General features: G+C 42.4%; 1 protein-coding gene and 1 pseudogene across 1 annotated transcript; one reads left to right on the top strand and one right to left on the bottom strand.

Annotated features, from left to right (window-relative positions):
• Nucleotides 1-499: 499 nt before the first annotated feature.
• On the top strand, nucleotides 500-26,294 carry LOC147170291 (15-hydroxyprostaglandin dehydrogenase [NAD(+)]-like). Its single transcript, XM_086082451.1, has 7 exons — nucleotides 500-818; nucleotides 2,056-2,179; nucleotides 4,742-4,848; nucleotides 13,987-14,083; nucleotides 17,348-17,424; nucleotides 17,556-17,719; nucleotides 21,288-26,294. Exons 1-7 carry the CDS (start codon nucleotides 726-728, stop codon nucleotides 21,364-21,366), a joined length of 741 nt encoding a protein of 246 aa, XP_085938577.1. The 5' UTR covers nucleotides 500-725; the 3' UTR covers nucleotides 21,367-26,294.
• Nucleotides 6,846-11,513, bottom strand: LOC147170292 (uncharacterized; annotated as a pseudogene).
• Nucleotides 26,295-27,866: the final 1,572 nt, after the last annotated feature.

Raw genomic sequence — 27,866 nt, 5'->3', positions numbered from 1 at the left:
AATTATGGATTTTTCCTACATGTCACCGTTTCTAAAACGGGCCGTTTTACTGGACTACTTAAAAAAATAAAAAGTTAAATTTTAGAGTATACCCACTTCTCCAGGGACGTTTACCAAACACTACAGTGAAACCCTGCACATGCTCCTCCTTTGTCTATTAACCTGTGTGAGTTCAACACCGTCAACGAACAATGCGCTTTCTCACCCATCTCACTCGAAACCACACTCAAACAAGGGATACTTTATTGGGCATTCTGGAATCTGCAAGAAGTCATGCAACTATGGGAAATACAGACAGCTGATAATAGATCCAAATGGTTTGCTCAATTGTAGACAATGAAGTGAGAAGCATGAAAGAGTGCTGAGAAAGGGGTGGGGCCTAGGAAATAGGAGGAGGTAAGAGGGCAGGTACAACTGTTTGGATACATCTGGGTAATTATTATCCAACAGTTTACTTAGACTTGACTATATGACGTGCTCTCTCTCTCTCACTCACACACACACACATGCAGAAGGAGAGAGGAAGCCAATGAAGAGGGGGGAGGGAAAGCACAACCCAAGCAAAAGAGTAGAAACAGACAGAATAGTGAGCAAGCCCCCGAGTGTGTTTAAAGAGAGAGAAGGCGTCAGATAGGTGTGTAAATCCTCAGGTGGGTGGAGAGAAAAACAAAAGCGATTGAAAGTGAGCGACAGTTTGACCGAGAGAAGCCAAAGTGTATAGGATCATGTCTTTAAATGGGAGGGTGGCTCTGGTGACCGGGGGAGCTCAAGGCATTGGGAGAGCTGTAGTCCAGTCCCTCCTACAGAGCTCGGCGAAGGTCAGTCCTGATCACTCTTACTGCTTCTTTTCACCACTTTGACAGCTGCTCACGCTATTGCTCACATCATCGCCATTAATTAGACATGTTTTCATTAACAGACTCTTCTTGCACAACTGACATGACTGTTAACTTTTCTGCACAGCCTGTTTTGACCGACTGGTTTGGCTTCACCTACGTGCTAACCTGCATCACTGTCAACGAAATATCATTAGAAGTTGTTGACTGTTGTGATTAAACGTTTGGGGAATCTGTTGCATGAAACACTGACAATATTATCTGTGAATGATTGGGAGTCCTCTGTGATTTAATTTTACTAGTGATAGACCGATGTGTTTTTTTCAGGGCCGATACAATTATCAGTAGTCAAGGAGGCCGATGACCGATATTTGAAGCCGATATTCATTTGCAGAAAAAAAAGAAAAAGTTGGTGTAAAAATGTTAAATGATAAAAAATTCCAGCACTTTACTGCTAAAATGCCTTTAAGCACATGTTTATTAAACAGCTTTTGTGATTTGCAACATGTTAAAGGGGTTTTAGAGCTTAGAAAATAGACAACTTTGTTTTAAAATTCTGACAAAAAAAAATGTATAGTGCCCCCAGGCTCAGCAGTATATCTTAAAAAGTTACCTAAATGAAAAGAGCACATGCACTCACTCCCTGTTTAATTCTCAAATAGCTGCTAATTCGTGGGCTAACCATAGCCTGCACAATTCCCAAACGGCCGCTAATTTACGAGCCAGCGGTTAGGTCGCGGGCTAACCGTTAGCCCGCACACTAAATCCCAACGCATTTTCAACTCGCGGGGGCAGCTTTATTTATATAGCTTATTTAACACTCAAGGTAGTAAGTATAACTTACATCTTTAACTTCACACTGGCTCGGTGGGCCCGTCTTCTGCATTTGATTTTCTCTTCTGCATGTGAGCATTAAGAGAAGAACTGAGCTTTTGCTGCTTATCGGCTGTTAGCACTGCACGAGCAACCAATGAGATGATGCTGTGGGCGGGCTGATGCTGCAGGGAGTCAACAGCCACTAAAGCACCCTTCGGAGCAAAAATAACAGTTTTATTTTAATTTATCGTCCGTCAAAACGAAACAAAAAAAGCCGATGCCGATATTCATAAAATGCTGAATATCGGCCGGGCCGATTATCGGTCTATTCCTAAATTTTACAATGAAGAAAACATCAGCACAATCCTTTTGAAGTTTTACTGAAAGGTTTTGTGTCCTTTAGGTGGCTGTGGTTGACCTGAACAAAACCCGCGGTGAAGAGTGCAAGAAACAGCTGGACGCAGAATTTGGAGATGACAGCAACACATTTATTCAGTGTGATGTTTCCATTGGAGACTCACTGAGAGGTAACTGTCACTCAGCATGTGAGGAGTGACATACTGTAATAGGAAACGTTTAATACACTTGCTGGTACTGCAAAATAGGAAACTCTCACATTTGTTCTTTTGGTTTTAGCACAATACAAATTCATAAAACGTTTTAGTTGGTCAGGTTTAACTAGTAAGTGACTTTAAAAAAATAGCCTAAAACTTGTAGTCTATGTTCAGGTAGACTTTGCAAACATTTTCCAGGAGCAGTTCCTTGCTTGCGCATGTTGACTGTTACATTGAGAGTGTGGGAAAAGCCGCCACAGACAAGCTGTGACAATCTGGTCACTTTTGGATCCCAATGACAAGCAGCAATCAGAGTTCAGTTCAAATGAAGCTTGTCTGGTCTTGTACATAGTCACATGACTGCTTGTTTCGCTGCATTTCTGCTGTTGGTTCCACAGTACGGCACGTTGTGCACGGGATACGGGGAAATGAGGCTCTGGGTGAGTGAGATGACAAGCAAAAGGAAAGAGGTTTCGATGTGTGACAGACTGTAAAACCCTGCAGGCTCACAACTGTGGAATGCTGTTTGTTACTTCAAAATGTGTGATAGTGTCACCGCTGTCGATTAGTACGTGTCTACCTGAGTGCTGAAGAGATAACTTTTCTCAAGTCAGGTGTGTGTGTTTCTAATTGTGTGGTGACCAAGTGTGGAATGCAGCTGCTATTGACACATGCAGGTTTTACCACCTGGAGTTTGTCAGTAGTTGATGAAACCTGATCTGTCTGTGGAGATAAACAACAAGCTGGTGGCTCATGGCGGGAGAGATTTACCGTCTTACACTGTTGTCGACCTCTGACTTTATAAATAGCTTGCTCATTGTTCTCAATGGTAAGTTCAACATCCAATGTTAAGTTAGATAATAAAACATTTACAACCAAATGCTGAACAGTTTGGTGAAGTCCAACAGTACGTGAGTTATATGACACTCACTGACATATATGTGCTCAGCGTAAATTAGTAGACCCCCTTCAAAAAATGTAAAGATTTTATTCAATATTTCAATGAACATAAAAACAATTTCCAAAATTTGGACATGTTTTCAGTAGAATATGCACTTAACTTTCAACATTAAAGTAAGGTTGATAATAGAATGCATAGATTACAAAATCCTTATTTTAATCAAATTAACTAATGCCAAAAATGTATGCATCCCACGACAAAAACGACTGCATCTAGTATTTTCTATGACCTCCATGACATTTATGGATAGCAACATGTCTGCTAGTCCTGGAGTTAACACGTTTTCAGTCTTGCCAGTCTTGTATGTATGTACAGTATGTATGTACAGTATATATATATATATATATATATATATATATATATATATATATATATATATATATATACACATACATACATCTTCTCTTATCAACCAATCACAGCTCAGCTTCAGAAAGCAGGTGAGCTGTGATTGGTCATTGCCTGATTGGTCTTTGCCTGAGCCCTGAGCAACATTGATGTCATCTTCAGTCGACAGTAAATGGCTAAATGGCCGCCCCCTGAGATGGAGAATAACGGCTGGGTTTTGCTTCATAACTCATATTCCACTAACACAATATTAGCCAGAATACCATATTTAGACTAATGGGGCTGCATAGAACATATTGTCCCAAAAAAATATTTGGGTGGGGGGGGTTGACTTCACCTTTAAAATGTTGCACCGAATCCTTCTATGAAGACAGTACAAGGATGACAGAATTGGAGTAATGTGGCTGAACCTATGAGATCTAGACTCAAGCCCAACGTGGCAAGTTTTGTTTAGACAGCTGAAGAGAAAATGAATCTCCTGACCATCAAGTTGTTACAATACACAGTAAATTCTGTAATGTACATGTACCTCTATTTAGAGTAGATTTGACTATTTAGATTGGGACCAAATAAACTCAGTTTTAGAGTGAACTAAGATTTACGCTAGGAAGAGAGTAAAATAAAAAATATATGAAAAAACATACTTAAGGTTTGAGATACGAACAAACGACCTTCAACTTCGGAGACTGCCACACTACCACCTGAGCTATGCCCCTCCTACTGTTTGCTTTTCTCCAAGAGACCAAAGACATAGTTTTTTTGGTCTCTTGGAGAAGAGTCCATGCAATCATGGAATCAGCTGCAGCTGACATGAGCGATAACTCAGGAGCTGTGTGGCTCAGGCAGTAGATTGGCTGTCTCCCAAGCTGAAGGTCGTGAGCTCGTTCCTACTTTGAGTCGCTTTTATTTTTTCCAATTCTTTATTTTACTCTTTTCCAAGTGTAAATATTACTCTAAAACTGAGTTAATTTGGTCCCACTCTGGATAAAGTCAAATTTACTCTTCAGAATTGACTGTGGATATATTATCTTGGTTATTTTTTGTTTGTTGGAATAGAATCATGGAAGTACTATTTATCTTTTTTTTACTATTTATTTTGCTCTTGAGCTTGTTTTAGAAACTCTGTACATTAAAGGATTGTTGTCATAAAAATGGATGTTAAATTTTGTTCCTCGTGAAACAAATACTTGAAATCCTTCACTATTGCCATGATATCTGTCGTTTAGATGCCTTCCAGAGCACAGTAGACCAGTTTGGTCGTCTAGACATTGTCATCAACAATGCTGGAATCAACAATGAAAAGAACTGGGAGAAGACCATACAAGTGAACCTGGTGAGATAATAATCCGGAAAGTAATCACAATCTTTCACTTTTTCCACATTTTATGTTACAGTCAGACATCAGTCAAGTCAGACATCCCAAAATTGAATAAATGTATTTATGTATCTCTTTGAATTCTACATACAACACCCAGTGTTTCCCACCCCATGTTAATACTTGAGCGAGCCACCCAAGTAAACTGGCCACCACCGTAGTAGATTTTAAAAAAAATTAATAAAAATATATCCCTCCAAAAAACATGTCGCGACTAGATAGACCGCATGTAACATTAGTTTGTCGTTACTCACTTGTGGATCATTAGGTTAGAGGAGATGCACAATACACTTTTATAGACATATAGGGCACATAACACACTTTGGGGGGTGGGGTAGGGTGGAAACACCGTCTTCACCCTACAACTCCCCTCCAATTTTAATACACCACACAACTTGTGTGGGGGGGGGGGGGCTTGTGGGGGTGCCATCGGTTGGGGGCCGCAGTATAGAGCAGTGCTGCGGTCCCCTGTCCGTGTCCCGGGGTGGGGGGGTGCTGGGGGTGGGGGGTGTCTGGGGGATTGGGGACGTGGGGGCGGCTGGGGCTGGGTTGGGGTGGGTGGCGGGGGTGGATGGGGGGCGGGGGGTCGTGGGGGGGGCCGGTGGGGTGCCTGGTGGGCCTGCAGTGCCCCGTCCTGCTGCGTTGGGCCGGGGGCGCGGGCCGTGTTGGGGCGGGGGGCGCTCCTGCTCCTGGGTTTGCTCTCCGGCCGGTGGCCCTGGCGGGGCCCGGGGGTCGTCCTTTGGCGCTGCCGCGGCCTGGGGGGCCCTGAGGTGTTGCGCTTGCTCTGTTCCGGCGGGGGTCGACGGCTCCCCTCTTTGGTGGAGATTTTCATGCATGCCAGATCCACCACACCAGCATCTACCGAAACTCAGACACAATCTGTTTCCTCCTCAGGTTATTGAATCGGTGGAGGCTGGTGTCTGCGGATCTCACGCGGCTTCGTCTGTCCTTCCTTCCTTTTCTCGGTCTCTCCTTTGGTCTCTTGAGGCCTCCCTGATTTTATGTTTTTTGGATTTGTTGGGGTCTGGATGTTTCTTGGGCTGGGGAGGAGTTCTGGTGGGGGGTGTCTGGTCGGTGCTGGATTTCACCTTCCTTGGTTTTCTTTGGTCCCCTCGGGTCTCCTGGTGTTCGGTTTAGGTGAACGGTATGAGATTTTTTCTAATAGGTTTTCTGGTGAGCTAACAAATACACGCACGCACGCACGCACATACACATACTCACCCACACACACACACAAAAAAAAAAAAATATATATATATATATATATATATATATATTAAAAAAAAAATAAAAAAAAAAGAGCAATGATGATGACATTTCCGAATGAACAATACTGAGCTCTTAGAGAAAGAAAAAAAAAAAAAAAAGGTTAGAGGAGATGCAAGTAGCAGGACTGGGACCCACCCGTGTCCACCCACCCAAGTATTTGATATCAAATCTGTGGGAAACACTGACACCCCATGATGACAATGTGATTTAGATTTATTTCGTGTGTGTGTGTGCGTGTGCGTGTGCGTGTGTGTGTGTGTGTGTGCGTGCGTGCGTGCGTGCGTGCGTGCGTGCGAGTGGGGGGGCGGGGGCGGCGTTCAAATGTATGAAAAATAAAAAAACTGAGACATCACCTGTACATAGATATTCACAGCCTTTGCTCAGTACTTTGTTGATGTGACTTTTTGAACATTTTGCCAAAAGCTTAGCACACCTATCGTTGGACAGTCTCTGTATCAGTGGCATTTTCAGATCTCTCCAGAGGTGTTTGATCAGATTCAAGTTTGGGCTCTGGCTGGGCCACTCAAGAGCATTCACATAGTGTTCCTGAAGACACTCACTCATTGTCTTGGCTGTGTGTTTAAGGTTTAAGGTCCTGTTGGAAGGAAAACTTTAGCCCCAACTGAGGTCCTGAGCACTCTGGAGTAGGTTTTCATCCAGGATGTCTCTGTACATCGCTACATTTATCATCTTTCTCTCAATCCTGGCTAGTGTCCCAGTTCCAACCGCAGAAAAACATCTCCACTTCATGATGCTGCCACCGCCATGTTGACTGTAGGGATGTTATTGGTCAGGTGATAAGCAGTTCCTAGTTTACGCCAAACGTGATGCCTGGCTTTCACGCCAAAAAGTTACATTTTTGTCTCATCTGACCAGAGAATATTCTTTCTCGATGGATGTCTGGATGGTCTGAGAGTGCTTCAAGTGCCCTTTGGCAAATGCCATGCGGTTTGCCATGTGCCTTTTTTGAATTAGTGGCTTCCGTCTGGCCACTCTGCCATACAGACCTGATTGGTGGAGTCCTGCAGAGGTGGCTGTCTTTCTGGGAGTTCTCATCACAGAAGCCTGCTGGAGCTCTGATAATGTGACCATCAGTCAACTTCCTGACTGGGGCCTTTTTTCCCCCCACGTTTGCTCAGTTTAGATGGGTAGCCAGCTCTAGGAAGAGTCATAGTGGGTCGGACCTTCTTCCATTTACGGATGATGGAGGCCACTGTGCTCGTTGTAGCCTTCAAAGCAGCAGAATTTTTTCTGTACCCTTCCTCAGATTTGTGCCTCGAGACAATCTTGTCTCGGAGCTCTTCAGACAATCGTTTTGACTGGATGCCTGGTTGAGGCAGTTAACACTTAAAAAAACACTCAGATATTAACTGGCCTGTTAGCTCAATAAGATAGACGTTCGTTTTCCGACCAGACGTTTTGGTGCATGGTCAAATGACCAATATGATATATTTATTAAACAGAACCATAATGAATTGCATTTACACAATGGCTAAGTTGGAATAACTTTAAAAAATACAAATTGTTACCTCAATTTATTAAGTTGGTATAGTACAATTTTTTACAGTGCATAATAAAATGGAGTAGTAACACACAATGAAAATTAGACTGATTCAACTTCATTAAGATTCTCACGTGCAAAACAAATTAAATTGTTTGTACTAATTGTTTTACACAATGGCGGCTGAGTTGAAATAACTTAAAAAGATGCATGCAAATTGTACCTCAGTTTTTCAAGTTTAGTCAACATTTAAGTTTTTAGAGTGTACTCCAATTAATGACCATCTCAATGATGATATGAGTAGAATTTTGAGGGGGGGAAATGAATTGATTCTATTTTGGAATGTTACTGTAACATAACGTGGTAAAAGTGAAACACTGTGAATACTTTGCGGATGCACAGTAGGTGTGGAGTTTATATTTGCTTCGTAATTCTACTAGTTTCAATGTACTCCATAGAACCCTCGATAAGAAGAGTATTTTTGTATTCTTCCAATTCCATCTGTGTTGATTCACTCTGAACCAACCAACGAACTGCAGTATGTCTCACACCACACTTTAGGAAACTGGGATTACATCAAGACAAGGATGCTAAAAAGTATTTTCGTACCATTCATTTACAGTATTTGTAAAGTATAACTTTCGACAAAGATCACAATCCTCAGACTCTCTATGAGAGAGGGGTCCATTGGGAAGTCGATTCTCAGATCCAAGAGGAGCAGTGTGGTTTATGTCCTGGCCACAGAACAAAGTGGATCTAGAACAATGGACCAGCGCTACACTCACAGCCGGTTCCTCGACAGTTCACGCAATCAGTCCATATGCGCCTTGTGGATTTGTAGAAGGCATTTGACTGTGTCCACTGAGGGATCAAGTGCTAGGGTGGCCTGGGACACCCTAATACGGTTCACTCCCTGTACGACTGCTGTCGTACATTTCCGGCAGTAAGGCGGATTCATTTCCAGTGAGGGTTGTTCTTAGTCATGGACTTTGTTCATAACTTCCATTGACAACATTTCTAGGCCCAGCCAAAGTGTTGAATGTCTCCAGTTTGGTGGCCTTATTATTACAACTCTGCTTTTTGCAGATTATGTAGTTCTGTTGGCTTCATCAAGCCGCGACCTTCAACTCTCATTGGAGCCGTTCACAGCTGAGTGTGAAGCAGTTGGGATGAGAATCAGCACCTCCAAATCTGAGAACATGGTCCTCAGTCAGAAAAGGATGGTGTGCCCTCTCCGGGACCGGGATGAGATCCTGTCCCAGGTGGAGGAGTGCAAATATATTGAGGTTTTGTTCACGAGTGAGGGGAGGATGGAGAGAGAAGAGATTGGCAGGAAATTGGCGCAGCATCTGCATTGATGCAGACTCTGTGTCTGTATGTCATGGTGAAGGAAGAGCTGAGCTGAAAGGTAAAGCTCTCGATTTACGGGTCGATCTACATTGCTACCCTCAATTATTGTCGCAAGCTGTGGGTTTGTGACCCAAAGAACAAGGTACCCAATACAAGCGGCTGAAAGGAGTTTCCTTCATAGGGTGTGTCCGGGCTCTCCCTTAGAAATCGGGGGAGAAGCTTGATCATCCAGAAGCGGCTAAGAGTAGAGCCACATTGAGAGGAACCAGATGAGGTCTGCCGGTTGGCCTAGAAAAGCCTTGGGATCCCCCCCCAAAAAAAGCTGGATGTTGTGGCTGGGACAGGCAAGTCTGATAGTTTCCAGACTTGCATGTCTACTGCCATCCATCCATCCATCCATCCATCCATCCATCCATCCATAATTTTTTGCTTAGGTCGGGTCATGATCAAACCCAAACTCGGCTTAGTTGAGACAATGCTTTTTTTGGTTCGCACTGGCCTTCATAGAATGGACATGAGTCTCTGACTTATTGCTTTCACCTGTTGGTGGTAGCTTGTCTAAGTACATCAATGGCTGTTAAATGGAAAGTTACTGGTTCTAAAATCCTCCTTAGTCCCTGGTGTGAAAATGTAAGGCCCTGATGTTGTATCTGTAGTATCAATGAGCAATTTCCTTCTTTCTGAGGTACGCTACACAATCCTTATTGTGTTAATAAGTGAATGTTCCCTGATCTCAGTATCCAAAGTATACCGTGTTACCCTCTGAGCCAACTACTGTAGCTGCCACCAACATTTTTAGGAATGTTACATTAAAGCTACTGAATGCAGAAAATTTCATTTTGAATCACTACTGCCACCTGTTGATGAAAAATTTAACTGCAACCACCCTTCTTCATATACACAAAGCACCCATGACGTCACATCCGCAGACAGAGGGCGAGAAATTCTAACCCGATTCCAGTCTGAAAACTATTGGCCAGAGGCTTGCAGAAGTACCCACTGTGAACAGCTAATGTGTTAATCTGCTCATTGGAAGATGTTTCTGTCATTAATTGGTCAAATAAAAAGGCTACTGTAAAGATATTTTTGGGCAAATTGTAACAGAGAGCAACTTCAACTTCAGCAAATTGGTGACCACCTTCAGATCTTCAGCCTGCCCAAATCCAATCTTCAACCCAGTCTGGGTTAACCAACCCAACCTTGGGTAAAAAATTAAGTCATCGTCACAAATGAGTGCAACGAGACCGGGCGACGTCAATACTGCCACGGCGGTCCTTCTTCAGGATTCCCTCAACTGTCATTGTTAAGTCATCATGACGACTTTAAAGCTCATCTCTTTTTCTCGCTAGATGACCCTAATATGCCGTCTGTCATGAGAAAGTGCACATAGGAGAGAGTGGACTCAAAGGCGGGGAGACACATCAGGGAGACAGGAATTGTGAACAAAAGGAGAAACTTTATTGGAACAAGTGGGGACGGGTCGCCGTGAGGGGACTGGGCGAGAGGAGGCTGGTCGCCGTGACGGGACTGGGCGAGAGGAGGCTGGTCGCCGTGACGGGACTGGCTTGACAGAACTTGGGAAGCTTGGCTGGATGTGGAGAACTCAGCGGGAATGTAGACAACTTAGCAGGAACGTGGCGAACTTGTGACGAGGACAACTAGACTGACGAGGCTTTGCTTGACGCGACGGGAAACACAGACTCCCACACAGGACTTCGACACCTGACGTAGACAATGATCCCACCGACTGGACAAACAACAGACTAAATACACCAACACTAATGAGACACACCTGGGGAACACAATACGAAGAGGGCACCGATTGATCAAACACACTGGGAAGGGAACAGGCACACACGTGGACGTAATCAGACATAACGAGACCGGGGAAACACAAGACAAATACACCAAAATAAACAAAACCCTAACCCATACAAAACCGAAACGTGACAGTATCCCCCCACCAAGGGACGTCCCTAAACAAAAACTAGCCAAAACGGGTAGGGCGGGGACGGCTAGAGCCAGTGTTGGAAGTCATTAACGGGCTGAAGACAGCCTGACAAAGCACCAACAGAGCCGAATCAGGGGGTGGCCACGTGGAATGCAGCGCCAAGGGCTGGAGCCGCCTTTGAGTGCGGTACTTGCGCCGCCTGGCGCTGGGTCTGAGGGTCGCCGCAGTGCTCGCGCCGCCTGAGGAGGATCTGAGGGCGGCCGCAGTGCTCGCGCTGCCTGGGCTAGAATCCTGGCTTTTAGACGAAGAGACCTGAGGCTGCGGCAGAGACGAAGAGGCCAGGGGCTGCGGCAGAGACGAAGAGGCCAGGGGCTGCGGCAGAGGCTAAGAGGCCAGGGGCTGCAGCAGAGGAGAGGATGCCCGGGGCGGCAGTGGCACAGGCGAAAAGGCTCAAGTCTGAGGCTGCCGTGGAGCCGGGACGGGGACTTGAGTCTGCCGTGGAGCCGGGATGGTCCATATGCCTCCAGCTAAGTCTTTGGTAGGTGGGGTCATTCTGCCATGGGAAGGTCCGCGTAGGAGAGACAGAAATTGTGAACAAAAGGAGAAACAAGAGGACGATGACTGGTGAAGACATGACTGGGCTGGGCGAGAGGACGATGACTGGTGAAGACGTGACTGGACAGGGCAAGAGGACGATGACTGGTGAAGACGTGACTGGACCGGGCGAGAGGACGATGACTGGTGAAGACGTGACTGGACCGGGCGAGAGGACGATGACTGGTGAAGATGTGACGGGACCGGGCGAGAGGACGATGACTGGTGAAGACGTGATGGGACCGGGCGCGAGGAGGCCGGTCGCCGTGACGGGACCGGGCGAGAGGAGGCCGGTCGCCGTGACGGGACCGGGCGAGAGGAGGCCGTTCGCCGTGACGGGACCGGGCGAGAGGAGGCCGTTCGCCGTGACGGGACCGGGCGAGAGGAGGCCGTTCGCCGTGACGGGACCGGGCGAGAGGAGGCCGTTCGCCGTGACGGGACCGGGCGAGAGGAGGCCGTTCGCCGTGACGGGACCGGGCGAGAGGAGGCCGTTCGCCGTGACGGGACCGGGCGAGAGGAGGCCGGTCGCCGTGACGGGACCGGGCGAGAGGAGGCCGTGACGGGACCGGGCGAGAGGAGGCCGGTCGCCATGACGGGACCGGGCGAGAGGAGGCCGGTCGCCGTGACGGGACTAGGCGAGAGGAGGCCGGTCGCCGTGACGGGACTAGGCGAGAGGAGGCCGGTCGCCGTGACGGGACTAGGCGAGAGGAGGCCGGTCGCCGTGACGGGACTAGGCGAGAGGAGGCTGGTCGCCGTGACAGGACTGGCTTGACCGGGGCTAACTTGAGAAGCTTGGCTGGAGGTGGAGAACTTCGCAGGAATGTGGAGAACTTAGCAGGAACATGGAGAGCTTAACTGTGACGAGGACGACTAGACTGTGAAGAGGACGACTAGACTGAAACAAAGACGATTTAACTGTGACAGACAGACAGACTCCCACACAGAACTTCAACAACTACACAGAACTTTGACAACCACACAGAACTTTGACAACCACACAGGACTTCGACAACCACACAGGACTTCGACAACCACACAGGACTTCGACAACCACACAGGACTTCGACACCTGACGTAGACAATGATCCCACCGACTGGACAAACACAACAGACTAAATACAACAACACTAAGGAGACACACCTGGGGAACAAAATAGGGAGAGGGCACCGATTGGTCAAACACACTGGGAAGGGAACAGGCACACAGGTGAACGTAATCAGACATAACGAGACAGGGGAAACACTCGGAAACACAAGACAAACACCAATCACAGAAAGACACAACAAACACACAAAAATAAACAAAACCCTAACCCATACAAAACCGAAACGTGACACTGTCGTAAAGTAACCCAAATGCTCAAACCCTAATGCTACCCAGCAAATAGGTTCAGACAACAACACAGCGTTTTTTTTGTGTTTTTGCGTGTGTGTGTAGTATTTGGAGCACCAGAGGATTGTGACCTTTAAAATATGATTGTAATGAATTGTTAAATGAATGTGTAGAAATAAGATTGCCTCATGATTCTTATATTACTGTTTGGAGTTACAGTATTTCCTTTGTGGGGTTTGACTGACTTCCTGTTCCTGCCAATTCTTTCTCCGTAGACGTAATGCTGTCAACTCTTAGTTTGTCTTTCAGCATAGGGAGCAGGACTGTTATTTATTTATTTTGAGGGGGCAGCCTAATGTAATAATTTTTTTGTTCTACAAATATGCCTTGGGTCTCTCATTCTCAAGCATGCATCCGTTTGTAATGTAACTTCACATTTTGTTGATGTTGTTTTCTGTCCAAAAGCAGGTAGATCATAGTAATGCAAACCCAGAGGTGCTATTCTGATCAGAGAGCAAGGACAGCAGAGGTCAAGGAAAGTCAAAGTCTTAAAAGTGAAGGTGTGGTGCGAAACGGCAGCCGACTCTGACACGAAGATGACAAAATGCAAGAACCAGAGGCCTTGAAGAGGAACAACGCAAATTATTTCACACTTTTCAAACAACTGCCGTTGTTTTAAATGCTCAAGATGGTGGTAGATGCAATGTGTGAGAATTCACACACAAATACAGTACATCGAGAGAGTTGCTCTGGCAAACTACTGCATGACTGTACGGTAAATGTATTTTCTCTCGCTGAGCCCTCCGAGCAAACATGTTTATCTTTACCATCTTTGCATGTTGAGCTTATTAAGAGGAGGAAATTCCTCATCAACAAACCAGTGCGTGTTCTCCTCAGGAACTGAGGTATCTGGTTTTCTTGGTATGTGCTGAGAAGGAAGAATCTCTATAGAAAAGTTGCTCTTTAATTTGTTGGCTTGTTTGAAAGAAATGCTACTTTAAACAAGTTTTCCAATTTAGGATTAGACTTCCTGTTTGTGAGTTGCACTTCCCTCTTGTGAAAAATGTCACCATGATGAGGTTTTGCTTTTCTTTCCAGACTTCTGTTATAAATGGGACATACCTGGCTCTGGAACATATGAGCAAAGAGCATGGCAAGGAAGGAGGCACAATAATCAATGTGTCTTCGATGGCAGGTAATAATTACACATTGGAATGGGGATACTGTAACATGTAGACAAATAGCCACCTACACTGCCACCTATTTGTGCCTTTGAGAGCAAATAAAATGTTCTACAGGTTGAATTCATACTCAAACATTGACACACTCAATGTGCAGACATGCACATCTTACTAGACAGATAAACATCTTGCTTGTTGCTGTTGTTATAAAATGACACACAAAGCCTCATTATACATTTTGAGTCTTTTTACCAACAGAACTTTGACCTGACTAGAATGAAACAGAAGTGGACTAAACAAAAAGAGAAAATAACTATATGGGGTTGACTTGACAGTCTTTGACAAGTGGAATTGGCCTACTTTTCCCTCATGACCTCATTTGGCTAATTTTCCTAAGTCAACTCCTTCCGGCCATTCAAATGATTCCACGATGCAACCTAAACAGGCTATTTTTTGTTTTGTTTTTATATTTTTTTTATTAAATGTTCTTTAAATCTACTTGGGTGGTGGCCAGTTTACTTGGCTGGCCCGCCCAAGTATTAACATGGTGGGGGGGAAACTGCTGTAATAAGACTCCAGTAAAAGTAAAAAAGTGTAACGAAAAAATACTTGCATGCAAATTTAGCCATTGTCCAACAATGTAACTGTGACCAAATCAATAAATAAGATCTTTATCATATAAATAAAATAATGAAAAACAACAATATAATTTGTTTTTTTGCATTTGTCACAGGAGATTAATCAAAGAAGGAGCATTTAGCACTGAAAAAAGTGTTTCATTGGACTAAAATAACAATTTAAAAAAAGCTGTAATTTGTTTCAGCTAAATGTTTTAGTTGTTCTCGTTATATTCATGATTTGGTTGAAAGCCTCATTTTCAATTTAATATAAATCAAATACATGTATTTTTCCCAAGCCAAATAAAAAAGTTACATTCAAGTAACTTTTTATTTTGGAATAAACTAATTAAAGCCATTTTTTTAACTTTACCCCAAATCGAATTTCTGATTCAGTATGAACAAAATTTGTGGGATTCAACCTACGTTGGTTGCCAGACAATGGGGTAGATACCACGGACTTCCGACTTCCGGGTTTTACACATCAGCGCCAACCGAGGGGCACAAAGGCGCAAGAGCAAGTACCGGGACACGGCCCACACGTCGCAAACCCGACGGGAAACAAAATTGATTGGTGAAAACCCGGAAGTCTGAAGTCCCGCCTCCTCCATGGCATATAGTCCATTGTAGGGCACACATTGGTGAACACTCTTATACATCAAGGGACAATTGAGTGTTCAACTACCCAACCATGCATGTTTTTGAGATGTGGGAGAAAACTGGAGTACCTGGAGAATGCTCACGCAGGGACCCGTAGAACATGGAAGCGCCACGCGGTAAGGCTGGACACTAGATTTGAACCCTGAACTGCTGAATTGTAAGGCGGGTATGCTTAACAGTGGGCTACCAAGCCGACTACCGTTGTGTTAAAAGCAAAAACATATTTGCAATCAAATAACAAAATGCCAGTAAATACAGGGAAACTGTCCATAAAAGATCTTGTTTATTGTGAGTATTTTGCAAACATGTGCAATATTTTGTAGAATTACATGAGTCTTAACTTACAATCCTTGTTTGTTTGTTTGTTTGTTTGTTTTTGTCTAACTAGCAGAGGCACATTCAACAAATTTTTTGCAGATAAAAAAAAAGAAAAGGTTTTCATTTAGCTACCTACCCTATGTGTGTAAAAACTTTACATTTTAAATTAATACATGAGAATTCATGACAGGAAAAAATATCAAGGAGAGAAAAAAACGTTCATGCATTTTTACAGTTCTTGCTTTTTTTTAATTAAAATATAAAATATTATTTTATTTTTGTTAGTTGAAAAAAATTGAAATAAACTTTTTATAGGGACAGTTTTCTATTTCTAATGGCAGTTTGTTATTTGACTGCAAACATGTTTTTGTTTTATTTCAATTAGCTTAGCAGTGCTAAGCACAGCCTCACAATTCAGTAGTCCAGGGTTCAAATACAGCCTCCAGCCTTCCTATGAGGAGCTTCCATGTTCTCCTTGTGCCTACATATGTTAATTGAACACTAAATTGTCCCTGATGTGGTTGTGCATGTTTGTTCACCTATGTGTGTCCTACATTGTCTGGCAACCAACTCAGGTTGTACCCTGCAAATTCTGTTCATACTGAATCAGAAATTCGATTTGGGGTAAAGTAATACAATTTACTTTAATTAGTTTATTGTAAGGATGCACGATAATGCTATTTTCAACCGATACAGATAAATCAATAATTTAGAAAGTGCCGATGTTGATAACTGATAAGTAAGCCGATAATTGTTTGCAAAATTAACTTGAATCCAAATATACTTTCGAGTCCTACTATAAGGCTAACATGTAATAAAAATAAAAATAAAAATAAAAAAACAGTATTAATTAAATTTAAATATGCAAAAAAAAATCTATCACTTTATCATTTTTTTTTATATATAATTGTAGGTCTAGTAATCACTAACTATATTTCATAGGTAATGGCGCACCTTACAGGAAGCTGACATGTTTCACCACCAACATTCTGCTACGGATACCCCAAGGAGAAGAATTTAGCAAACGTAGTAATTGGTGGTACACTGTAAAAAATCTTCCATTCATTATGTTTAACTGAAGTGTGTAATATGTTTTCACATATCAATACATCTTGCCAATTGTTATGTTCAAAGGTGAATAACTGAGGTGAGTTGTTACATGCCAAAGGTCAAATTTGAATATTTGAACTTGACTTTATGTGGTAAGTTTAAAAGTAGAAGCCCGATCTTATAACCATAAAACCATGTTAATGTGCCACACCTAAAGTGCCTGATAGTTACATTTGTGATACAGTATATATAATATTAAATGGGCTTTAGTGGAGTAAAGCAATACTTCTAAATTATGGACAATGAATGACTTTGCTGCTTCCTTTGATTAAATATAAAATTGGTATATGCAAAGAACTTAACGTATCACAGCGTTTATAGCTCTAGAGGGGGCCTTGGTGGCCCGCGTCTAGGCCAGGGAAAACATGGCCCAATAGTTTTCTTTATCAATGAGGTTCTCAATGCTTTGTCTGGTCCTTCGCCTAGGCATAAAGGCATAATAAGGCCCTCAATAAGCTAGGGAAACGCAAACACCATGATAAGGTGAAGTCTGAAGGAGAGGTCTTGAGAGGTTATTAAATATATGATTAACATTAACACAGCTGTTGTCTTTTATGCTTCTTTCTGCTGCAGCCTTCCTGCACTCTCCTCACCAACCAGTCTACACAGCCACAAAACATGGAGTCATTGGTTTCTCCAGGGCCATGGCCGTAAGCAGAATGCACGAGCATGCACCACACAGACACACACACACACACCCTTAGTAGCCTTTGGTCACGTAAAACTAAACCTATACTGGAGTTTTTTTCTCGGTTGGGACGTAACTGTCATTATTTTACAGGATGCATCTTCTCAGAGTGACTACGGCGTGCGTATCAATGTGCTGTGTCCTGCCTTTGTTGACACCCCTCTACTCCACTCAGTAGAACAGGAGGAAAACATGGGGAAATTTGTCAAATTCAAGGATGATTTCAAGCGCAGCATGAACAAGTTCGGAGTTTTACAGTGAGTCTGCCCTCTCTGACACCTGCAAACATAAGTAATCCATTCTGTTGTCATACAGTTGCCAACTGTAATGTTACGACAGTGAACAACTCAAGTTGAATAAAGTTGAGAACAGTGTTGGGAACGTTACTTTAAAAAAGTAATTAGTTATAGTTACTCATTACTTGCTTAAAAAAGTAACTAAGTTAGTAATTTAATTACTTCATTATAAAAGTAACTCGTTACCAGGTTAAGTAACTATTTTCACTACTTAAAAAAAGTTTTATATCAAACAATTTGGATTTAGTTTTTTATATATGATTATTATTATTATTGTTATTATTATTATATTTTTATACAAAGAATTAAAATTACATCCAGGCTTTATAGGGTGTTTTCATTTATTTTTGTGAGTATTTATGTCACACAAATGCCTCACTCCATAATATGACACATCATTCAATAATAATAATAATAATAATAATAATAATAATAATTCATTAAATTTGGAGTGGTGATGCATGTTCTACCACTGCCAGTTACTACAGCAATCAGAATAATAATACTAATAAAATAAATACTGGATAGATGGTGATTTGTGGGACATATGTCATCTATAGTTAATTTGTAGACAATCCTAGCCAGTCCCTCCAGGATTTCCCGGGCATTTTTTATGATTGTTGCCGGCTAAAATAATCAATAATAGATCAAAGAAATTGCCAATGCTATTAAAATATACAGTGTTTAATGCTATCATGGCCAAAATCATAGCCATAACTACTACTATACTTACTCCTCAGAATTATCAGCTTCCACTTGATCTCTCTGAAAAACATATACTTTTGTACACTTTCAAATATGGGGATATATCTTCAGATTATAACTCTACACATGACGTGTTTAATGATTGATTTACGTCAGAAAACTGCCCAACTCTAAGCTTAACATGCATCATTCACATACAAATGTCACTCCATCGCCTCCATGAGTGTGAGCATATTTCTTTCAACACTTTTCACATGTTTAGAACTCGTGAAATAAGAGAAATACAATTGTTGGCGCTATTAATTACACTAGGCGAGCGTGTCGCTATGATTTACCGGTATCTTTATCGCTGTTATGGTGCTTGTGGAGTCGCAATATGGCTCTTAAAGGGTGGAACATGATTGTCGACTGTTATTTTTGATTAATGTCACTCTTGTCAAAGTTGTCAAACCAGTTCCAGGCGAGGACTTGGACTCTTTGCTAAAATGCTAAAATATGCTAAGCCTTAAGGTCCAGAAGGAAGAAGGACGACACGTCCGTCATGTTGTGACACGCTTCCTGCGGCACCTCCAAAATAAAAGTCACTATACATTTCAGCTGTCAAGACACTTTTATTGTGACGAGGTCCGACAACAACAGTGCCTCTAACTGTGCGCAAATTACATTTTCAGAGCCAGTCACCGCACAATGTCTTGTAAGCTTACTTCGAGCCTTAAATCTAATAAATAGTCAAATCATAAATCATACAATAACGATAACGGCGTTTCAAATATGGGGACAATAATTAGTTAGATTAGAGTTACCTAACGGCGTTAGTTTAAATGCCGTTATTCCCAACACTGGTTGAAAACACTTATTTTGAGTTGGAAACACTCTTATAGGATTTAATGAAGGAAGAAAGAAGAAAAAATAATATATATATATATATATATATATATATATATATATATATAACTGCACCAGAAAGGATTTAAAGGAACATTGTAACATTCTTAGATACATAAATACAACTACATATATTTGCTGACATTATCCCATTAGACGTTTCTAACCAAGTTAGTAAAGTATAGCCTATTAGAACAATACAGGAGTCTTACTGCATTTATGTAATTTTTCTCTTTTCTGACGGTCTTCTGTTGATGTTTACCCGAATTGAGGTCTTGCAAGATAGGCTAACTCATATTGTGATGTCTTGCTTTACAGAAAATTGTGTTGCAAAAAATGTATGGATCAATGTATGGATCAATGGGGAGAAAGTTTTAATGTTATGTCTGCATTTATCATGACGTAATTTATCAATATTCAATTCTGCTTTTTAATGGTTGAAGCTGCGTTTGTCGATCAGTGGGCATGCACATTTATTTTGGAGACAAGTGTCAAGTAGTTTTGAAGAGATGACACACAAGTTCCGAACATTCAAGTAAATATGGAAACAAAATATGATCGTAATTTATTTCCCTCAAGTTTGGTTTGCCTCGACACAGAATATGTTATTCTGATGCTCAACCGACTTGTGGTAAATAAACACATAATAGAAGCCCATTTCCCACTTTTCAATGTTCAATTTGAGATGACATGTTTCTGTTCAATGAAGAAAAACAACACTGCCTCCAGGTGGATGAGGGAGGGGAGGGCCTTTCCACACGTCAATGTTTGGAACGCGTGTGTGCGTGTGGGTGTGTGTGCGTGCGTGTGTGTGTAAATATCTGCTGATCCACAAACTCACCAACAATTCACAAACAGAATTGAATGTTTAACAATGGTAAGTCATGATAAATGCCCACACACTTAAAATAAAAAATAAAAAATAAAAACTGTGACTAATTTTGAGACAAATCTCTCCGAATAGGAATCTGATGCATATGAATTGACTCCACTCTGAATGTATTGTTTGAATGCAGAGTACTTACTGTACAGTGGCAATATAATACCAACATCAAAAGGCTTATATTTAGAATCACACAGGTAACTATCACAATTAAGCAACTTTGATGTATTAATATGCACTGCAAAAAGGCTGTGACCATTATTAGAGTGATGGAAAAGCGCTATATAAATGAAGTACCATTTAAAGAATGCAGGGTGCCCAGATTTAAAGGCCACAAAATGTCATTAAATGCAAGAAAACATTTGGAAAGGGTGAAAAAAAGGCTACAGGTTGGTAATCCATATCTAGTTCTGAAAGATCAAGTAAAACCTGTTTAGATAAAAGTATGGAAGAAAGCAAGCAGCAAACCAAGGTCTTTTAAGACCCTATTCTGTTTACATTCCTATATCAGTCAAGCTGTTTTTGTTGAAGAGTAGGGAAAATGTTTTGGCTTTGAGGAAATTCATGTGTATGAGTAAAGTTAATCAGCCGACAAGTTGCTCGTACCACTAAATTGCTCATATTCAAGATGCAGTGGACGAATAGTGTCGGAGGTAATTGTGAACAAGTCGGAAAGTCAAACACAGTACGAAGATCAAACTACTGAGACTGATATAACAGTTGCGACATTTGATGCTGTTAGAGCTTTTTAATAGTAATTTTTAATAGTAATTCCAGATATGTACTAGTGAATGAGCCAGTACATGTTATGCTAATGGGAATTATTATTTTTATAACATCATGTAACCCCCCCACCCCCCTGCTTTTCTCTCTCCGAATTTTCGGATTTTGCCTGCTGTTTGAGTATTTGCAATGACATCAGGCACACAATGGCATTATACTACACATCTAAATGGACTGCTTTTTATATAGCGCTTTTAACAACACCATATGGTGCCCAAAGCGTATTTACAATGCCTCACACTCACACAACAATGGTCGGCCGCTGCCACACAGGGCGTTGCCAGGTCCACTCGGAGCAAATCGGGATTCAGTGTCTTGCTCAAGGACACTTCAACATGGTCACCAGGGGTGAGGATCGAACCCACAACCTCACGGATGGGAGACGGCCACTCTACCACTGAGCCCTGCCACCCCTGACTTGTTTGCTTAAACTGCAGTCACATACAGTTCACAACTGATATAATTCAGGCCTGATTCGGTTCGAGTATGTCCTATTGTGATTTTGTTTTTGTTTTTTTCCAGCTTATACTGCCATTAGATAAGACTGAATCACATTGGAGAAAAGCAATCAGAATGGTGCCACTTGAACCATTTTGTGTAAATATAGTCTTTCACACTGGTTTGAACACTGCCCACTTTTTTGCTAATTACAACTAAAATGCATTTTGATAAAAGAAATGTAAGAAGAATAAGGATGGACACTTACTTTTATACAAATCATGGCACAGAATTTCAACTGACTGTGTTTGTTTGTTTATTTATTTATTTATTGGGGGAGGGGCAGTTTTGCAAGTCATGTTGTATAGCTTGAGTGTGTGAAGTTGCAGTTGTTGTTGAATTCAATATGAAGGATCTTGAGTTCCTGAATCCATCCATGCTACAGTCAACAACAATGTTCATTCTTTGTACTGTATGTTATTTCTGTCGTATCCTACATTTTACACATCAGTTAAGATGAGAAATCTCCCAGTGAGTCAGGGCCACATGATGTAGACCACGTATTAGAACTCACTTGTCACTTTATTAACGTGCAGAGGCAGAGACCTCTTGCCTGCTTTTAATTTCTTCACTGTAGCAGTGATAATCTATGTCCAACTTGTCACAGTCACTAACACTGACATTTAGTGTCACATTTACTATAATAACTTAGATTTACCAAGGCTCACTCGACCCTGTGATTATTTACATATAGACAATTGGCAAGCAAATGGAATGCCATCCATCCATTTTCTTAACCGCTTTTTCCTCAAGGGTCACGGAAGTATTGGGGCCTATCCCAGCTGGATTTGGGCAGTAGGCAGGGTACATCCTGAACTGGTTACAAATGCAATGGATAGATAAAAACATCCATTCATACATATGCTATTGCACTTATCCTCATTACAGGCACTGGAGCCTGCCGTGTCGAAGTTGATTTTGGTCGTGTGGCAGTTCACCCTGGTCTGGCTGACTGTCAATTGCAGTGCACATACTACATAGAACAGGAGTCACCATCACCTCAAGGGCACCTATCCAGCATGTTTGGAATATTTCCCTCTTTTGACACACCAGATTCATAATCAGCTCATCAGCAAGCGCTGCAGAAGCCTGATAATGACCCTGATCTTCGAATCAGGTGGTCATCTTTTACCAGGAACCAAGTAGCCCCTAACTTTAAATTTTTAGGGATGCTAAAAGATTTAGAAATTTAGGGGCGCACATGCTAAATTGACTTACACAGTAAATATTCACTTTTCCCTACAAAGTGACTGTCCGCCCCATCCATCTATTTATATATAGCATTTCAGGTAATTCAGTAACAGAAAGTAGACTGCGCTCGGCCTTAAGACACGTTCGTGAATTTGGTAGATGCGCTACACCTCCCTGTGCGTTCCAGTGCAATGAGCTGCCGGCCCCCCAGCGTACCTTGCAATTTGTTGACCAAAAGTATATTACATTCTAGACAACGTAAAAGGAGGTCTATTGTGTGGCGCAGATAGTAGATTTGATCCAGGCACAGGCAGACACATCGCCATGCTGCGGTCATGTGTGGTAGGTGTCAATAGTATTTCATTCATAAATGTCTAAAAACTGTGTGGGACAATCCCTCTGAATCACTGTAATAATAAGTGAACAAATTATCATTATCTTAAAACCAGAACAGACAGAGTCTGCATTACTGTAGACTGCACTGATCTGCCTGTCGAAGATACTTAAACTCCTCCACTTGTGGAAAGATCACTTCCCCAAACTGGAGCGGCACTTCATTCTTTTCCGACTCAGGACCTTTGGGTCAGATTTGGAGGTGCTGATTTTTACCCGACCACTTCACACTCGGCTGTGAGAGGTGGAGATTGCGGCTTGATGAAGCCAACAGTACCACATCTACAAAAAGCGTGATACTGAAGCCATCAAAACAGCACACCCTCAACACCTTGACTGCACCTAAAATTTAGTTCATAAAGGTTATGAACGAAATCAGTCACAAAGGGCAGCCTTAGTGGACACCAACCCTTGCTGGAAATGAATCCGACAATGCAGACCAACCTCAGACGGGCAGGGACCGAACGGCCTGTAACAGGGTGTTCGGTTAAAAAAATTAAAAAAAGAAGAAGAAAAAAAACCTCTCCCAGAACTCCTTGAGGTACATGGTCAAACGCATTCTCCAAGTCCACAAAACACATGTAGACTGATTGGGCAAACTCCCATGCACCCTCGAGGGCCCTGGCTAATTCACGCATAGGACAAAACACTGAACTGCCCCTGAATCTGAGATTTGACTTCCCGATGGACCCTCCTCTTTAGCACTACTGAATAGATAGACTCCACCAGGGGGGCTGAGGAGTGTGGTCCCCCTGTAGTAGGAACACACCCACCAGACGAGCATCTTCACCCACCATCAGAGCCAACCCCTGGGTGGTGATCAATTGACAACGCCATCTTCTCTTCACCTGACTGTCCAAGACACTCGGCCGCAAATTCAATGAAACAACTACAAAGTTGATTATCGAACTGCTTGCCTAGGGTGTTCTGGTGCCCCTTATGTTTGAACATGGTGCTCATTATGGACAATGCGTGACAAGCACAGAAGTCTAAGAACAGAACACTGATTGGGTTCTGATTGATTATTGTTCCTCCCAATCATGCCCCTCGAGGTCTCATTGTCATTGCCCACTTGAACATTGAAGTTCCTTTGCAGAACGATGGAGTCTCCAGTGGGAATGCTCTCCAGCACTCCTTCCAATGACTAAAAAGGGTGGATAAACTGAACTGTTGTTTGGTGCATGAGCACAAACAACAGTCAGGACCTGCCGCCCCACCGGAAGGTGGAGGGAGGCTACCCTCTCGTCCACAGGAGTGAACCCCAATGTAGCGTCAGTTGGGGGCAATAAGTTTGCCCACATCTGATCGGTGTCTCTCACCATGGGGAACTCCAGAGGGGAAGATAATCCAATCCCTCTCGAAAGGACTGGTATCAGAGTCCAAGCTGTGTGTGGAGGTGAGTCAGACTATATGTAGTTGGAACTTCTCTGCCTCACACTCCAACGTGGGCTCCTTTCCTGCTACAGAGGTGACATTCTGCGTCCCTAGAGCCAGTTTCTGTATCCAGGGATGGGACCCACATGGTCCCCGCCTTTGGCCGCCGCTCAGCTCACAGGGCACCTGACCCCTTTAGCCCCTTTTTGAGGCTAAGCCTCAAAGGACAACACGACCAGGCAAGGGAATCATCACATGGGAAAGGATCATCAATCATCACAAGGAATCATCATCACCACAAGGGAAAACTGAATCTATTGTTTTTTATTCGTCACAAGGGGTCTCTGAGTCTTAGCCTTAGTCTGGTCCCCTACTTAGGACCTGTTAGCCATGAACATAAAGCCCCAGACAAGTTAGCTCCTAGAATCAATGGGACATACAAACCCCTCCACCACGATAACGTGACGACTCTCAGAGGGGCCATTTTCACAGTTTTACTGATAAATACTTGCAGAAATGACAATGTTTTCAATTCACATTATACTGTGCGAGTTTCGACACAACAAAAACACTGACTAAGTTATAACGTTTAAATACAAAAAATGTGTAGTCCACATTTAAGGCAGTGCAAGTCAGCAAATTACGTCCTCTGCGCACATTGGTTCGAGACAGTCCTCCAATACGACCACATAGGTCGTTTTGAAATGTACCAAATTACGACCAAGTGTTATGTATTGTAGTTTAGCCACCCCTATCGGCCATGTAAATAGCAAAGTAAAGTGAACAATAAGTGTAGTTACTAGGACTCGAATCCGGGTTGTGTGATCGGAAGACGAGTGTCTATCCGAATGTGCTAACAGGTTCAGTAATTATTTCGATGTTGACTATGTGTTTTGTCAACCATAGTCAAGTCAAGACCAAGTCAACCATACTACACTCACTGAGCCTCTTACACTAAACCCAACCATTAGTGTCCCATGTAAAGACGTAACGTGTACAACCTAACTGAAAGCTTAATACTAACCCATTAGTCCCGGTCATTACATTTTACGACCAGAAGATCGGGATGAAGTGCCTGTAATTCCACTTATGGTTCACTTTATTATTTTTTCGTTATTTACAATACGTAACACTTGGTCGTATTTTGGCGCATGGTAAAACGACCAATATGATCGTATTGTTGGGGGACTTGTTGATTGGTTCAGTTCCCAGTCAACGACTGAGAGTGAACGGTTTTCTGTTTGTCTGTATATGTGCTCTGCGACTGACTGGCAACCAGTCCAGGATTTGTCTCTGGTACAATTAAACGCTGAAGCTTGTTGGGGAGAAAGTAGACACCATTGTTCGGATTTTCCTTTTTGGGTGGTGGCCCTGTCAGAAGCGGCACGAGCCCCATATATTCATTTAAGCATGAGTGGTTGTTTTGTAGTGTCTTTACTGTACATTCATGGCTGTGACTGTGTACTAATTTCAGTAAAATCATGGAATTTAAACTGTACACAATATTAATGCTTCAAAGGATAAATCAATAAAAAATTATTAGAATATTTATTTTGCACTGACATTCCAACACACCAGCACAATTTTTTTTTTTACATCAGTCTCCAAACTTCAAATTATTTTTGCCACCAAACGTTTGAGGACAGAGTTTGTAGGCTGGTCAGAAACAAATTAAAAATATCACTCACTATTAGCAAAGCTTCAATGTGACCGTGTGCTGTATTCCAAGTGAAGTGTTATGACAGTAACGACACGGTGGTGTAAAGTGTCTTGGTGTTGGTACACATTGTTTTAAAACATCTACGACGAATAAAGTAATATTTACACACAGTTATTGTCCGTGTATTGTTGGACATAATAATCTGGTGATGACACGTTACTTTGCATCATTGCCCTTGTTGTTCCATTCTGTGGTCCTGCTGCCATGAGTGTGAAACTAGAGGCAACCCGGCTAGCTGAAGCTAGTGACATGAAGCTAACCCCCATTCATGCCCCTTTGAGGTTGAGTCTTTCGTCCCCAGTGTGTGCCGATCACGTTTTCTTTTTGGGTCATCACAACAATCTTTCCGCCAGCGTTTTTACAATCAGTCTGCTCCGCAGTGTGGAGCAGAAGTGTGTCACCAAAACAAAACAAAAAAAATGTTGCAAATGTAGGGGCAATATGGAAACCTGGAACCTGTGGTGCAGGGTGGATTCTATAACAAATGTGTACACACACACACACACACACACTTGCCAACCAGGCATTCATTGCTATCATGAAACATATGCCATTCTTATCATAAATCATTGGATCTCCTTTCCATCAACCAAGGCTCATGCGCCCACCAAGTTATGCAGCTTTACCCTCTTTGCGTGCCTGCTCCACTTGTGGCCAAAGCTGCAGCCTCACAGTCCTCTGGAGTGAGCTCTTCCTAAAACTTCAGCTTCTTCGCCATCAGGAACTCTGAATGCTTCGCCGCCCTCCTAAAAGCATCCTGAAAATGTCTCATGAGCCGCGTTTCCACTGCAGGAACTTTGGGGTAAATTTACAGGGCCAGCCCCGTATGTGCGCGTCTCCACTGCAGGAGCCTTCCCAACTGGGCCACATTTACAGGAACTTACGGGGACGAGCGGAGGTCCCACTTGATGGTAGGTACTCCGCCGGCCCGATAATTTCCCGATCGGGCTGTCGTGCTGATTGGCTAAAAATTATTTAGTATATAAAATTATCTTACCTTCATGCGCGACGATGTATTCTCGGCTTAAGTTTTCAAAATAATTCTCGTAATAATCCTCACTACACTCGCTACACTGAGTGGAGTGCGATAGACAATTTATAGCGAGGGGTGGAAGCAATACTGATACTTTTCACCGTCTAAACAGTGCCACAAACTTAAGTATAAAGTGTGTAAAGCTGCGCGCTACAGAAGCCTCAGTTGTAAAACCATCTACAAGTTAGGGTTTGTCATATTTTGTTCTTTTGTAATGATCCTTATTTGCATCTGTAGATTTGTCAGAAAGGGGAAGAAATTCTGTAGTTTTATTTCAGTAAACCATTTATATTGCACTTTTCTCGTGAATGGATCTCAGAAAAAGATTGGCTGATTATAGTTTATAGGCTATTTTTATTTAAAATATATTTTTATTTAACTCTACACCTTGCAGGGATTTAGTTTAAAAATGGTTATGCAGCATTTATATTTACATTTTATTATTTGAACAACTGAGCATTTTCATGAACCAGGTGAAGAAACCTGTTTATTATTTATTCATTTGATTTAGCCACTATTCACTGAAATATCTATAAATATAGTTTCAATAAAACTACTTGTGACATGTCATATTTTGGCTTTGACTGAAAATTTTCTTGCGGGGGAAAATATATATATATATCGGGATATATATCATATATCG

Source organism: Leptonotus elevatus, chromosome 8 (assembly GCF_054856555.1).
Source record: "Leptonotus elevatus isolate MCC_2025b chromosome 8, RoL_Lele_1.0, whole genome shotgun sequence".
NCBI lineage: Eukaryota > Metazoa > Chordata > Actinopteri > Syngnathiformes > Syngnathidae > Leptonotus > Leptonotus elevatus.
This window is presented reverse-complemented; position numbering and strand designations above follow the sequence as displayed.